This window comes from Anomaloglossus baeobatrachus, chromosome 2, assembly GCF_048569485.1.
Source record: "Anomaloglossus baeobatrachus isolate aAnoBae1 chromosome 2, aAnoBae1.hap1, whole genome shotgun sequence".
Lineage (NCBI taxonomy): Eukaryota > Metazoa > Chordata > Amphibia > Anura > Aromobatidae > Anomaloglossus > Anomaloglossus baeobatrachus.
Genome location: NC_134354.1, coordinates 350,137,874 through 350,153,875, shown reverse-complemented (window position 1 = coordinate 350,153,875; position 16,002 = coordinate 350,137,874). Strand labels below are relative to the sequence as shown.

Sequence of the window (16,002 nt, the reverse complement as noted above, 5' to 3'; positions counted from 1 at the left end):
AGTTCTGGCCACACATTGTCCAGTGGCCCAGTTGTGCATTAACCTACAATATACCAGCCACCTAACGTCCAGTGGCCTGGTTATTTATCAACATATTATTTACATGCTACACACCGGCCATTTCAAGTCAAGTGGCCCGGTAAAGCACAAATAGTGGGGGGAGGTGTAGGGACATCTTCAAAAAGAATGTGGGGCAGGAAGATGCAGGAAGGGAGTGCCATCTTCAAAAAGAATTAGGGGAAGGGCAGTGCAGAGGGGACATCTTCGAAAAGCAAATGGGACAAACAGGGGCTATTTACAAGAAATGTCTGTTCACTTAGTAATCTTCAGGTTCATCATCTGGTAGCATGAAAGCTGCTGCCAGGCTGGTCTGAGTCCCTTGGGTACTTGTGCTTGGGCTGCGGGGAGATGGTACTGGAGCTGCATCCTCCTCCAGCTGTTCAGGGATAGTCACTTCAACCTCCTGGCCTCTCCTCCCCCTTAGTGATCTCAAGCACTCCTCCGGTTGCTCCGGGAGCAGCTATGGGGATGGACATTCAGTGGAGGGCCAGGGTGGTGGCGTGGCTGCGGCCTTGTTTAGCCTGGCCGGACAGGACGCTTCTGCGGCCTGGACTTGTCTGGCCGGACGAGATGCCACTGCACGGGACGTCGCAGCAGGGACTTCAGTCGGGATCGCAGCATGGATCACAGCTTGGGTCTCAGCGGGCATCGCAGCATGGATCTCAATGGGCATCGCAGCATGGATCGCCTCTGGGATCGCAGCAGGGATCACTGCGGCCTCCAGTAGTAACGCCGGCGCGGTCAGCACACCCGATCGGGCAGGGGCAGTGCGGGACTCACCCAGTGCTAGGCCAAGGATGCTCTGTAGCAGGGTCGCCATTGCTGGTGTGGGCTCCGGATGGGCGTTGGCGGCACCTCCACACAGGCCTCGCTGCACAGACATCTGCAGATTCCTCATGGCCAGCACCATCTCCTTCGCCCACACAGCTATCTCCCGTCTGCTCTGCTCCTTCATCCTGTCAGCCATCCTCTCGACCTCAGCCTTAAGCTCAGCGGCTGTCACAGGCCTGATCCAGCTGAGCTCCTCCTGGCCTCCGCTTGCAGGAGCCATCTTCTCTCTTCCTCCAGACAGCAGTATTAACTGCCAGACAGTCAATTTCTCAGCGCGACATTTTTCAACAGTCCCCTGAGCAAGGGAGGGGGCGGGGCTTATCTTTGCACTCCTTCTTCAGGCACGCCCCTCTTCTTCCCACGCTTAGCAGTTTTAATGGCGGCGGCAGTCTTTTCCGCACAAGTGAAACACAATCTATTAAACGCAGTTCTTTAAGGCACACGTCAGCCGTTTCAGCGGGTCTTGTTCAAATCCTGTTCGCGACGCCAGAAAGGTGACTCGCCCACCCCAGGGCCTTAGGTGACTCGGTGTCGGGCCGGTCTAATCCGGGGTAGTCAGTGGTGGCGGGGCCTGATTCCGTGACCCTGGTGGAGTCAATTATAATGTTGCGGTATTGGGGAGGTGATAGTGTTAAAGTTTATATAAGATTCGTGACACCACCTGTGGTAATTTGCAGCTATGGAGCCGCAGCTGCTGGAAGGGACCTCCAGGGCTGATGTTATGGCAGCTAGGGTGTTTCTTGCTCTCCACGGGTAGAGCGGGTACCCCAGGGCAACCTTTGGTGCTTGGTAAAGTCTATGGTGTTTGTGGATGCAGTGCAGGATAAAGCAGATGACCAGGGCTTGCAGTTCAGATGGTTTTACTCACTGTTTTGGTTTTTGGTGCTGCAGCAAACCAGTTGCCCAAAGTATGCTGGGATCCACTGTCAGGTGCCTCCGCCGATCCCGGGTAGTTCAGAGGTCAATACCGGTGCACCCCCCCTGTGTATCTTTCCTGACTGACTTCTTAGCCTTGCCTCTATTAGTTGAACTGGTCTCGGCCTCCACCACAGGGCCTGTACAAAGGGAGCTTACCGTAGTTGTATCTTGCTCCCTTCACCGGGGATCTGTGATGGGTTGTGACCCTGGGCGCTTGCAACCACCCCAGGCCTTCGGTGTTACTTTTGAGGAATTGTCTTTCTTCCCTCTGTCTTGGGACCGTCCCCGAATGCAGCCAGATCCCTCCACCCGATCTTCCTGTGGAACAGGCCACGAGCCAATATGCCCTTCCATGGCCCTGGAATCCTTTCTTTCCTTCTTTAGGTGTCACCTGGGCCTAACTAGTCCCCAGAATCTCCACCAGGAACTTCCTTCTGTCACTTTCTCTCCTTCACTCTCCTGAGGTAACTATCTCCCTCTCACAGACTGTCTGACAGGCCGACTGAACTTGAACTTCCTGGTTCCCTTATCTATTCACACTTGCTGACTCCTCCCACACACCCACTGACTAGGCCCCACCCACACTATTGGGACCAGAAATGGGACTTATGGCCCCATGAATACATCTATGGGGGTTGCTGCCACTATCCCTGACCAAGTGTATGCCTACCAATTGGTGTGTACAAGTTTAGTCTGTGGACCGGCATATGACCTCATTCTTACCCAGGATGGGACATCACACCTCTGGCTGAGGTGCAATATCTCTGTGGCGATGGAAGCCTCAGGGGCGCCACATAGGCAGAAGCATTGAGCAGGAGGGAGACTTAAGTTGGTAACCTACAGAAGATTGATACAGATCGGTGTCCAGAAGTTATATCAACAGCGCTTACGTGGTCAGCAGGCAGACTGAAGTAGTGCGAGAGAAGATCAGTGCTTTATTCCGACATTGCCAGTTTTGGGGTCTTCGGATATTAAACTCATGGTAGCATATCCTTAGGGGAGAAGTTACTTGCCAAATGAGTCGGAGAGGAGGATCTGTATACTCCCAAGATCTGGTGGGACTCTGTATATAGCCGGTATGGGAAGAGCTGTATTGTACTGTGTAACAATGCTTGTAAAGAACGTTTGCCTCTCCATGGGAGAAGATTGTTGGAGTAAAGTTGAAATGTTTTACAGCAACCCTGAGTGTTTTTTAGATTCCTCTGAAAAAAGACTCGTAGTCTGTGTACAGAACCAGCAGCCCTCAGGCAACCACACCACACCGGCTCCATCACACACCCAACCCTTGTTCATGTAGTGCGTCAGGTGGGTGCACGACTACAACCTCAGGCCTCGGCCAACACCTGTACCAGCCCTACACATGTGCACAATAGTAAAAACTCTTGTTAGCAGCAGTATGGCAGTAGTTTAAGTTCAGTTCTGCGTAAGTGACTGCACCATGCCTTAACCATTTTGTCGCCAAAACCACTACCACGTGTGTGCATACTTTGCCCGCAAAAATAGCAAAAATAAGCGCAGGGCCTGAGTTCAGGACTTACAGTACCAATGGATGGATCCAGGGAAGTCTCAGGTACAAAGGGGAAATCCAGGCAGCTTTGAGCTCTGCAGCAAGTCCATAAGGCAGTGGCAATCACAGGGACAAGTCACGTCAAGGAAGGATCAGCGGTCCAGTGGGAATCGCCTCAGGAGCAGATCACGTCAAGGCAGAATCAGCAGTCCAGTGGAAAGACCGAGGTAACCATCAAAACTGCTCTGATCACAGTTCTATCTCTGGCAACAGTTTATGAATGTCGACACTCAGCTGTGTGGCCTTTATTTGCACAGCAAACCTGGAGTGTTAGGCTGTCTCTAACACAGGGGTCAGGAACCTTTTTGGCTAAGAGAGCCGTAAACGCCACATATTTTGAAATATAATTCCGCGAGAGCCGTACAATATGTTTAAAGGGCCATTGACAGATCAATCGCTCCAATGTTCACTTAGTACAGCAAGGAATGCTCCTCCCTGCTGTATAAAGCCACAACTGGACTGAAACAATGGTAATTAGCAGTAAAAAAATCAAATAAATAACTTACATTGTGAACTTGCGATGCATGACATCAGTCCAGCAGTCTGGCTTCTTCTTTTTCCTGCGCATGACTGGAAGCTGGCATTCTTCCCACCTGATGTTGAGAGAATGCCAGCTTTGAGGCATTCGCAGAAGAAAGAAGCTGGAATATTGGACATGTCACACAACGCATTGTCAGTTATGTCAATTATCTATTTTATTATTTTACAGCGAATTATTGTTTAGGTCCAGCGGTGGCTTAGTGCAGCAGAGAGGAACACTCCTTTGTGTACTAAGTGACCGCTGGAGCAATTGTATCTGTCAGTGGCCCAGAAACCCTGCTTCCCATACAGCCTGCACCCCCCATATCACACACACACACTGCTCCCCATACAGCCTGCACCCCCCATATCCCACACACTACACCCCATATGTCGCATACCCTGCTCCCCATACAGCCTGCACCCCCATATCACACACACTACACCCCCATATCTCACACACCCTGCTTCCCATACAGCCTACACCCCCATATCTCTCACACCCTGCTTCCCATACAGCCTGCACCCCCCATATCACACACACACACACACTGCTCCCCATACGGCCTGCACCCCCCATATCCCACACACACACACACTGCTTCCCATACAGCCTGCACCCCCCAGATCTCACACACTACACCCCCATATGTCACATACCCTGCTTCCCATACAGCCTGCACCCCCCATATCACACACAATACACCCCCATATCTCACACACCCTGCTCACATATCTCACCCTGCCTGTACCCCAACTTACCCCTCTCAAACACTCTGCACCCCTTCACATGCTTCTGTCACAGTCTGCAGCCCTCATATGCCCCTCACCCTGCAGCCCCCCTCACCCTCATGTCCCCTCTTTTCTTATTACCAGTCATGTGTCCAAATCTCCTTCAGGATTCAGTTCTCTTGCTTTCTGCCCGGCATCCTGTGTCTCCTCCCACACAGTCACATGGGCGTGACATCATCGCAGGTCCTGCAGGATGGAGATTCCGTCTGCTGTGCAGGTCAGGACTAGCACTCCTGCAGCTCAGTCATGGCTGGTGGCCTCTCCAGGTCAGGGGCCCCTCTACTGACACTGGGCTCCCCTGACTCACAGTTCGGCCACTACACAGCAGCACTACACATAGACGCAGAGCGGCTGCCGGGCCCCTATGTGTACTAGTGCCGCTGTGTAGTGGCCGGCCTGTGAGTCAGGGGAGCCCAGTGTCAGTAGAGGGGCGGCTCACTTCTCGTTCCCCCGCTGATCCGGTCTCCTCGGCGGATCGTCCATTGCTGTCGCTCGCTGACCTCTCAGCAGGCGCGCAGTGATGACGTCACCGCGCTCGCTGTAGAGCTGTCAGAAGAACGCCGACAGTCACAGCAGGGAGAATGATAAGAGAGAGAGCGCGCCGCTCACTCTCTCATCATTGCTCTCAATTGTATCGGCACCTGCGATGCCGATGCAATTGAAAGCTCGATCCTCGGCGGGGGGCGATGACAGCGCGGCCACCGGGCCCCCCTGAGTAGCGGTGCGCCACTCCTGCCACCGCGAGTGGGCCCCCCCGGCAGCTGACCGGGTTTGCCGGGTGCTGGCGCCGGCCCTGATCCTTCCCATAGACAGGTAGGAGCCCTGTCTGCGAGCCAGATACGGCCATCAAAAGAGCCATATCTGGCTCGCGAGCCATAGGTTCCCGACCCCTGCTCTAGACATTTCATAGTGACCATCAGATATGAAACCATCTTCAATCAGATACAGGAGGCGTGTATACCCCAGCCTGTGTTTAAATATGAGGCCACTGGAGTGTATAGGCTATTCATTCTCTCTCTGGACAGTCTTCTTTCTCTGACTCTTCACTTATGTTTCAGAGCTACAACTCTCATCCTCCTATCCCTCAGCTCTAAACTATTTCTCTCTCCAGATACATATATCTCTCTCCCTCTTTCTGTCCCTCTCTTTATATCTCTCTCTCTCTCTTGCTGCCTATTTTGCAGTGTCCCATCATCTGGAACAGCTCATGGTGCCAGTCCTGGAGACTAGGGGGTACTTCTCACACAGCGAGATCGCTATCGCTATCCTGAGTCACAGATTTTGTGACGCACCAGTGACCTCATCAGCGATCTCGCTGTGTGTGACACTAAGGGGTACTTTGCATGCTGCGACATCACAAGCCAATGCTGCGATGTCGAGCGCGATAGTTCCCGCCCCGTCGCAGCTGCGATATCATTGTGATAGTTGCCGTAGCGAACATTATCGCTACGGCAACTTCACATGGACTCACCTGACCTGCGACGTCGCTCTGGCCGGCAACCCGCCTCCTTATTAAGGGGGCGGGTCGTGTGGCGTCACTGCGACGTCACATGGCAGGCGGCCAATAGGAGCGGAGGGGCGAAGATGAGCGGGATGTAAACATTCCACCCACCTTCTTCCTTCCGCATAGCCGACGGGAGCCGCGGTGACGCAGGTAGGAGATGTTCCTCGCTCCTGTGACTTCACACACAGCGATGTGTGCTGCCGCAGGAGCGAGGAACAACATCGGACTGTCGCGTCAGGGTAATTATGGAATTCGCCGATGCTACACCGATGATACGATTATGACACTTTTGCGATCGTTAATCAAATCATCTAGGATTTGCACTACGATATCGCCTGCGACGCCAGATGTGCGTCACTTTCCATTTAACCCCACCGACATCGCACCTGCGATGTGGTAGTGTGCAAAGCCCACCTAAGCAGCGACCTGGCCCCTGCTGTGAAATTGCTGATCGTTACACACAGTGCTGGTTAATTTTTTGCTCGTTGCTCTCCCGCTGTGAAGCACACATCGCTGTGTTTGACAGCGAGAGAGCAACTATCTGAATGTGCAGGCAGCAGGGAGCCGGCGTCTGGAAGCTGTGGACACTGGTAACCAAGGTACACATCGGGTAACTAAGCAAAGCGCTTTGCTTGGTTACCTGATATTTACCTTGGTGGTTCCTAGCGTACGCCGCTCTCAGGCTGCCAGTGCTGGCTCCCTGCACACGTAGCCGGAGTACACATTGGGTAACTAAGAGAAGCGCTTTGCTTAGTAACCCGATGAGTACCCTGGCTTCGAGTTCAGGGAGCCAGCGCTAAGCGGTGTCCGCTGGTAACCAGGGTAAATATCAGGTAACCAAGCAAAGCATTTTGCCTAGTTACCCGATATTTACCTTGGTTACCAAGCGCAGCATCGTTTCCATGAGTCGCCGCTGGTTGGTGGCTGGTCACTGGTCGCTGGTGAGATCTGCCTGATTGACAGCTCACCAGCAACCATGTAGCGACGCACCAGCGATCCTGACCAGGTCATATTGTGGTCGGAATCGCTGGTACGTCATTTAGTGAGACTGTACCCTAAGTATCATTAACGTTTGCTTTGCTTCCCTCCAGATTGCATTGCGGTATTAACCCCTTTATCCTCATAGGGACAGTTAGTGATAGGAAATTTGGGTGGACATTCGTGTATGTGTGACGTGGGTGGGAATTCATAGAATATTGTGGGTTTTGTGTTATTGGCTATTGTGCTTTTTGTTGTGGTAGTGAGTAGCAATATATATATATATACTATAGACTTTTGAATGTGTTTAATAAATATTGTTTATTAGTACACGGTTTCGTTTCAGTTAGTCGCTGAGGGTATATATAATATTATACAGCAAAGAAATATATAACATTAAGTGCGTTTTTATGTTAGATCATATATATATTAATTATTGTTAGTCAAATCTGATAATAATTAATATCAGGTGTTAGCCTATATTATATTATTAACAAGCCGGCTTATTGGCGATAATAATTAATATTGGCGCTACTTCTGCTACAGTGTCGATATAGCAGGTTCTTGGCCGTCCTCTTCTTCTTTGGCTACTGACCGATCCAGGCATGAAGTCTTTCTCCAACAACTGATCATAATAAGCTAATTTCTGTTCGGGACCCTTATGGTTCAAACTCCAAAGTGACACTAATAACAGGGCCACTTTTAGCTGAACCCAGACCTCATACTGCCTTGTTATAATCCTACGTTGTACATTGGGGCCGTCAGTGCACCCAACTCTCAACAGGAGGCCATCTTAAAGAGCCATCAAACCCCCACCACATCCTAGCAAGATTTCAATTCTTATCCATGAGCATTGCCATGTATGTATAAATTCAAGTAAATGAGGATATACAGCAATACCAGACATAATCACTAGATGATAGTCTGAAAAAAGCAAAATTCATAATGTGAAACAGCAGTTTAAGGACAATATGGCAACATTCTAAGTAAGGTTTCCATGTCCTACAGGAGCACAAACCCTGAAGATTATTTTTCTTTTTAATGAGCAGAATCCATTTGTGAATATTTTATTAGATTAAATTAGACACTTTTTTTTCCAGATGAAACCATTTATTATTTGTGATTTGGTTATAGAGATGAATGACTACTCTATGGTTAGATGAGCAGAGATTTTCCATCTTCTCTGGCAAAATATACCAGACAATTGAGGATTATTATGATGTCTTCCACTATGTCTCTTGGCATGCACTCATTTATCATCTTCTTTAGGTATTGGGGGTCATTATAGGAGGAAAGATCTTCGGTTTTTGCATGTCTATCCTTCGTTATCCCATAGGTGTTGACTATGTACTCTGTAAAGTGTGGGTGCACTGTTGGGTTGTAGCCAAATTTCCTCAGCTCATCCATGGTGTGATTGTAGCGCTGGTACAACTCATATCTTAATTTCTCATCAACTTTTCCAGTCGCTGGAATTGTGGTCACCTGTAATCATAATATAGACTTTTAATATACTGGGGTAATCACAATATGGATTGGCTATTATAGCTAAAATCGGCAAATCTATTTACAAACACATTTCTGCCTGGCTAAGCTTTTATTATTCAAGGTGATGGCTCATTTTTTCCATCAGGTTATGGAGAAGTAAGTGCTTGATGTAAAGAGTACACTTCCAAAAATGCAATCTATCATAAAATCTGTCCAGAAACTGAACAACAAAAGAAGGAATGCTGGGAGATTTCAGCTCAGAGGCTGCAGAATTATTAATATAGCTCTGAACTATAGTACAGACTGTGACTTGGGACCAATACAACCCAATCATGGGATTTTATTGCACAATTATCTTTTTTTGTACTATAATTCTATAAGGAACTTGTAAAATGTGCTCCAAACATGGATTTCAAATAGCAAGTTTTACTTTTGCAGATGAAAGATGCTTTAGATTATTATTATTATTTATTATTATTATAGCGCCATTTATTCCATGGCGCTTTACAAGTGAAAGAGGTCTACGTACAACAATCATTAACAATACAAAACAGACTGATATAGGAGGAGAGAGGACACTGCCCGCGAGGGCTCACAGTCTACAGGGAATGGGTGATGGTACAATGGGTGAGGACAGAGCTGGTTGCGCAGTGCTGTACTGGACTGATGGTTATTGTAGGTTGTAGGCTTTGAAAATAATTATCTCACTTCTAGGGAAAAAGGATTTGGGGTGTACTCACTTGAGTTCTTTTTTTCCTACATAGGAGGAATTGGTAAATAAGGTAACCAACACTGGGAGGAGAACCCTTGTTGTTATAAGCCATAAGTATATTTGACCTTGTCCACATAATAAAACATCAGCCATAATGAAGACCTTGTCTACTTTTCCATATTCTACTACATGTAGATGCAATTTTGTTTGAAGAATTCACACAGTGACCACTTTACTACATATTAAAAAAAAATAAAAATAAAAAAATATAATAAAAATCTCATTTTTTTAATAGTAACTTTAGTTTTCTCACCTGTATAATCTTCTCCTTTATATTTGGTACTCGGTATCCATACATTCGTTGTTGCTCCAGGAAGATGGCACACAGAATCCGGCGGTCCAGCTGAAAGGCCAGCTCTCCAACAAAGCGCTGACACTTCTTAATGTTTTCAAGGTCTATAAAAGTTCAATAGTAAAATTAGGGTTAGTGAAATCCCTACAATGACATATATTGAGAATGTAGATATAAGAATTGTCACCTAGGTGTGGGCCTGAATTGACCATTTGTGCTTCTTCTCTGAGGTCTAGAACATATAAATAATATTAAAATTAGTTGTACGTAAGAAACATTAATGATAAAACTCCCTTGATAATAACCATACACCAGGAATGAGATAAACAGGTATCAGTCATACCCGGGGCTTGGAGCCTGAGGGCGCCCGACAGGTTCTACTGCTACAAAACTAGACCTACAAATCATGAATAGATATGGTGGACATCCCCCTTATAGTTAATCCATGATAAACCCTGAATGATAAGATCTACCTAAACATTTCAGGTTCTATCTAAACAATTCATGGTCATAAATCATCATAATTATGTTCTTGGACAAATGCAATTGTTCAAAAATGTGGAGTAATATATGAAATATCAAATATCAAGAAAATACTAAAATAATAAACATAACTCACAATGATGTTGTGATATTTCTGTATTTTTTTTCTCTTTCATGCCTAGAATACAAAAAATAGTAATCTGTATCTCCATGTCTGGCTTCCTATCACTTATACAAGAGAATGAACTGAAGGTAAAAAATGTGTTCACCAATCAAAACCATTCTATACATTGTTTATCCAGATTCTACCAATCTCATTAGGAAATGTTAACATCAGCCCATTACAAATTCTGATTTGGTGGAAACTCCTTTGTGTTATCCCAGTTTTACCATTGTGGTCTTTCTTGTGTTGTCCAGGAGGTGTTATAATTTGAGCTTTTCTTTCATGCTCTTTTAAAGTACAGCGAAGCTCCATGTTCTCCTGCATTAGCCCCATCAGTTTGCGCAGCTTCGCTTTCTCTTTTAGTAGACGCAAACTCTCGGTGTTGAAGGCTTCTTCATCACCAGAATATAAACCAGGATTGTCCATGTTGTAATTAGTAGAAGCTCCTGAAAACATCTTCACAGAAATTCTTCACCAGGTGAATGTCTGAGATGGAACACTGGGGAAACCTAATATTCTAAGTTCTGTGATGTCACCGGCAGCGTCACTGAGACCTGATAATGAGCTCATCGGTCATTGCAGGCAATAGGAATGTACCACATTGGAACAATAAGTACATGACTTGTATTGTGTGACCACGGGAATAACAATTTAACAGTATTAATTATAGAAAAATGAGAAACCAGTGCAATAAAAATGTTTTCTTTTGTAGGTTCCGTTTTGTTTTTTTTGTCCTCCATTCAGGTTTAAAAATCTGAACCTATTTATTCATTGCATCCCAATAGTCTATATTTTTTGGTCTTCACTTAGATGGGCATTACTAACAGGGTAATTATGCAAAGTAGTCTAAAGACACTCACCCCCATCCCCCAGGGAATCCTATGAGCAACACCCCTTTGATAAAGACCATAAACATTAGTATAATGAGCACACCAAATAAAATGGCCAAAATCTCTGCAACTGCATGGTGGATTTAAAATAAAAAAAAATCTACAAAATACGCATGGGAGCAGCAAGAGTAACATAATAGTAAAAATTGGCAATTTTTGACCTAGTGAGAGGTTTTCATTAAGACGATGTGACAGAATATACCTATTATTAAAATTTACATTTTATTGATATGCATTAAAAGCTAAACTCAAAACAAAGAATAAATTCACAAAGTGAAGGTTGCCGAAATACCATTAGTTTCCTAATCAATCTCCATGAAACACTAGAGAGGTGAGGGGTATATAAGCTTGTTATTCAAATAGCTTAAGGCCCCTCACACACAGAGTTAAATCTTTGGCAGATCTGTGGTTGCAGTGAAATCATGGACATATTGTTCCATTTGTACACAGCTACAAACCTGGCACTGATTGTCCACAATTTCACTGCAACCACAGATCTGCCAAAGATTTATCTCTGTGTGTGACAGGGCCTTTAGACAATCGACACAGATAAAGGGGAAAAAAGATTTTGTTAACTTTTCCTTATTCTTACCCTTTTGGAATATATTCCTGCCTACCAATGGAGTACATCCTTACTTAACCGATGCCCCCATTCCTCGGCGGCTCTCCCTTTCCTTCACCCTTGCTTTCCCTCTCTGCGACTGTTTTTCAGCCACCAAACAAGCGGGATTGCCTGCCAACCACAGCAATGCCGTAGCCATGTTGGCTACTGGTATTGTTGTAATTGGCCAGCATGCTGCACTTCAGAGAGACTTGATGTAGGAAGAAGAGCTAAGATTAAAGCAGGCAAAGAAATATATAACATTAAGTGCGTTTTTATGTTAGATCATATATTAATTATTGTTAGTCAAATCTGATAATAATAATTAATATCAGGTGTTAGCTTATATTATATTACTAGAAGGTGGCCCGATTCTAACGCATCGGGTATTCTAAAATTTATTGTGTAGTTAATGTATGATTTTTGTTATAAATTTAGATGCTGTTGTGTGTAGTTGCCAAGTGTTTGTGTAGGGGCTGTAAATGTTCTAGGTGTTGTCTGGGTGGTGTGTGAGAGCGGTGTTGTTTGTGTGGAGCGCTGTGTGTGTGTTGTGTTGTTTGTGGAGCGCTGTGTGTTTGCAGTGTTGTCTGTGTGTGGTGCTGTGTGTGCTGCGCGGTTTGTGTGGGTGTGGGTGTGGGGTGCATGTGTGTGTTTTGGGGGGAGGTATGTTTTGTGCAATGTGTGTATTTTGTGCGGTATGTGCGTATATTTGTGTATGCTGCGGTGTTTGTGTGTTGGGTGTTGTGTGTGTGCGGCGTTGTCTGTGTGTGTGGGTGTCTGTGTAGGGCGGTGTTTGTGGTTCCCAGTGTGTGTGTGGTGTGTAGAGTTGAGCGCAGTTCGAGGTTCTCCAGTTCTAGGCTCGAGTGATTTTGGGGCCTGTTCTAGATCGAACTAGAACTCGAGCTTTTTGCAAAAGCTCGATAGTTCTAGAAACGTTCGAGAACGGTTCTAGCAGCAAAAAAACAGCTAATTCCTAGCTGGCTTTCCGCTGTAATAGTGTAAGTCACTCTGTGACTCACACTATTATGAAATTTCAGTGTATAGTGTGCGGGAACAGCGCCTTCAGATCACTGCTGTTTGTATAATGGCGATCGCCATTTTTTTTTTTTTTTCCTTGTCTTCCTTCCCTAAGCGCACGCGTGTAGTGGGGAGGGCCATTATGGCAGCCAATCCCAGACACACACACAGCTAAGTGGACTTTTAGCCAGAGAAGCAACGGCATGTGTGATAGGATGTCCATGTCACATGTCCCTGCATTATAAAACTGGACATTTTCCTCCAGCACGCCATTATCTGCCTTCTGCGTCCTTGGTGTCAGACATCACTGGCGCAGCTCCGTCCTGAGTCCTATCGCTGATACAGCTGTATGCGCTCCATACACAGCGCTGGACAGCTTAGGGATAGCACTTTCTATAAGTCCTTTTAAGGGCTCTTACCGGCAGGGTCAGAGCCATAGGTGACAGGTCTTGAAAACAGAGACAGCTTCTGTGTAGCTAAGGTCAGGGATTTCCTCGCTGCATTTCCCCATTAGGAGGGAATAGAAAGGCAGGCTTCCATTCCTCTACCCAGAGCCCCACAATCCTGGCACTGTACCCTCCTGTCCTCTGCACACTCCAACTCATTATAACTAAGCCATTATACTAGCAAACACTGAGTGAACTTAGTGGCATCCTAAATGTGGCTATTGGACTTCTGTATAGTCCCACTAGTGCAAAGATATTTGCAGCACGTCTGCCTGCATTGCACACTCAAACTCATTGTTACTAAGCCATTATACTAGCAAACACTGAGTGTACCTAGTGGCATCCTAAACGTGGCTATTGGACTTTTGTATAGTCCCACTAGTGCAAAGATATTTGCAGCACGTCTGCCTGCATTGCACACTCAAACTGATAGATACTGGGGGCGTGTCCAGGATGCTGAGCTGAGTGGACGTGGGGAAGAGGAGCTCCTGTTGACCCTCAGCTAAATCAGCACTTATCATAAGCACAAACCTACTCACCGGCTCTCAGGATGGGACCACGGAGGAGTAAACCGTCGCAGCAGGCATCGGTGGCCCCCCGCTGCACACCACGGCGCTGGATACTTTCTTGGGCCTGGAACAGGGTCCAGGGGAGGCCCAGACGCCATCTTTCCAGGAGCATGGAGGGGAAATGGAGGCACCGGCCCGGCCTGCTAAGCAGCAAGAGGAGGAGTGGGTGAGCGGGGACACAGGGGGGAGTGGAGGAGTCCCTGCAGCAGATCCAACAGGGGATGCCTTGGCTCAGCAGCCCTGCGCTGCATCGGATCCTCAGGCACAGCAGCAGCAGGCCCAGGAGCACATAGTGGCGGTGGGAGATAAGGTGGAGGTCGGGGGGCAGCCCTCCCCACTGCCAGGAGAAGAAGGGACTGCAGCTACAGCTGGTAATATCAGGGAACAGAGCAGCCTGCTTCCCCCCTCTGGGCCTCGGTGTGGAGATCAACCTCCCCAGCTTCCCCAGCACCAGACTAATACTCCAGCGTCTATTACTGCAGGTGCTCACCTTAAAGGGCCAGACACCTCCTATAAGGACATGCATGATTTCATAAGTAAACTTCCTTCTAAAGAGGACTTTCAATGCCTCATACGTGAGGTTAAAGCAACTTGCAGGTCAGAAATAGCTGAAGTGAGGAGAGATTTGCAGCAATTGTCTGGCAGAATTGAATCCCTGGAGGAAGAGCATGACATCACCAGATCCCATGTATCAGAATTACACAAACTGGCAACATCGCAACAAAAAATAATGGAGGATATGCAGTCTCACATAGAGGATCTCGACAACAGAGGACGCCGTTGCAATGTCCGTGTGAGGGGGGTCCCAGAGTCAGATGGGCCCGAGGACACAAACTCCATACTACAATCCATCTTTAATGAAGTGTTGGACGCTCCCCCTTCTAACATCATCAAGCTGGACAGGGCACACAGGGCTTTACAGCCGAAGAATTTATCCACCCAACCCCGGGACATCATTTGTTGCATTCACGACTTCTCCACCAAAGAACTGATCATGGCTAAGGCTAGAATGAGGCGCACGGCATCTGTGTTCAATGGCAAGGAAATCCAGCTTTTCCCGGATCTTTCTCGCATCACACTCCAGAAAAGGCGGCACCTCAAACCCCTCCTCACGAGCCTGAAGGAGCACCAGGTTCCATACCGCTGGGGTTACCCGTTTGCACTAACAGCGCGCAGAGGGGGTAAATCGGCGACCCTTCGCACTCCAGCAGATACCACTCTGTTCTGTGAAGCACTGGACATTCCAGCGGTCCGTATCCCAGATTGGGACTTGCAAAGGTTGGAAGGGCCGCCCCCTCCCGTGTGGTCCAAGGTGAGGGGTGGAGGGCGTGGGGCTTTGGGGGGGAGAGGAGGTAGGGGCCGCGGGTCGCTCCCCTCCCCGGCTCACCGTTGAGGACACTTCTTAACCTGGTTGGTGCCTATTTCTTATACCCTCTGAGTTCCAGTGGCTGAGCATGCTTTGTGATACTGTGACTCTCTCTACAGCAAGCCTCTGACTGTCCATTGTGTCATCTGCGGCCCTCTGGGTCTGTTGAGCTGCATAAGGGGGGGGGGCTGTAGCCACAATGATGCCGTGGGGGGTAGGGGGGTTGGCGGGAGCCCGGTCCCCTTACTTGGAGTTAGTGGTTGAGGTTTTTTTTTTTTTTTTTCCCTTGTTTCCTTTTGGCACGGGCCCGTGCCCACTGGACTGACCCCTGTGGGAGGGCTACTGGGGAGTGAGGTGGGTGGCTCTCTTAGCTCAGACGGGTTGGGGAACCTCCCTCTAGGTCTCTCCCTTCCGGGTTGACCCCCCGGGAATCTATGCCTAAGGTTTATGCATTTTGGTTAATGTTCTTAATTCATGTTCATTTCTATGTTTGTCCTTGTCTTCCCCCCTCCCCGATGTTTTTTCCTTATGTGTCCTTTCAGGTGCCACCCCTTCTAGAGTCCCTGGGAGCTGCGGCCCTTTGTCGTATGGACCATCTCCTCTGGCCGGCTTCACAGGGGAAGTCATGCCCCCGACGGTATAGGTGTGCCATTAGCTTTTTCTTACTTCTAAGTTTTAGATATGACCCGCATTATCTCTCTTAACGTAAAAGGTCTGAATTCACCCCGTAAGAGGAAATTGCTGCTAGA

The 16,002-nt window shown here is 47.6% G+C and overlaps 1 protein-coding gene across 3 annotated transcripts; it reads right to left on the bottom strand.

The window, feature by feature from the left end:
* Window positions 1-8,295: 8,295 nt before the first annotated feature.
* Window positions 8,296-10,829, bottom strand: LOC142290032 (speriolin-like protein). 3 transcript variants are annotated; one of them, XM_075333977.1, is made up of 5 exons: window positions 10,592-10,829; window positions 10,338-10,379; window positions 9,906-9,950; window positions 9,680-9,822; window positions 8,296-8,651 (listed from the first exon to the last, which is right to left on the bottom strand). In XM_075333977.1, exons 1-5 carry the CDS (start codon window positions 10,818-10,820, stop codon window positions 8,325-8,327), a joined length of 786 nt encoding a protein of 261 aa, XP_075190092.1. In that variant the 5' UTR covers window positions 10,821-10,829; the 3' UTR covers window positions 8,296-8,324. The 3 variants fall into 3 exon arrangements, with proteins under 3 accessions (XP_075190092.1, XP_075190094.1, XP_075190093.1); XM_075333979.1 differs by lacking the exon at window positions 9,906-9,950; XM_075333978.1 differs by lacking the exon at window positions 10,338-10,379.
* Between the last annotated feature and the right edge of the window lie 5,173 nt (window positions 10,830-16,002).

Excerpts from the sequence above, each read along its gene's own strand:
- LOC142290032 (XM_075333977.1), bottom strand. The coding sequence starts at position 10,820 with ATGTTTTCAGGAGCTTCTACTAATTACAACATGGACAATCCTGGTTTA. Across the intron at positions 9,951-10,337 it reads AGAAATATCACAACATCATT|ACCTCAGAGAAGAAGCACAA; the intron begins GTGAGTTATGTT and ends TATATGTTCTAG. Across the intron at positions 8,652-9,679 it reads TAAAGGAGAAGATTATACAG|GTGACCACAATTCCAGCGAC; the intron begins GTGAGAAAACTA and ends TTATGATTACAG.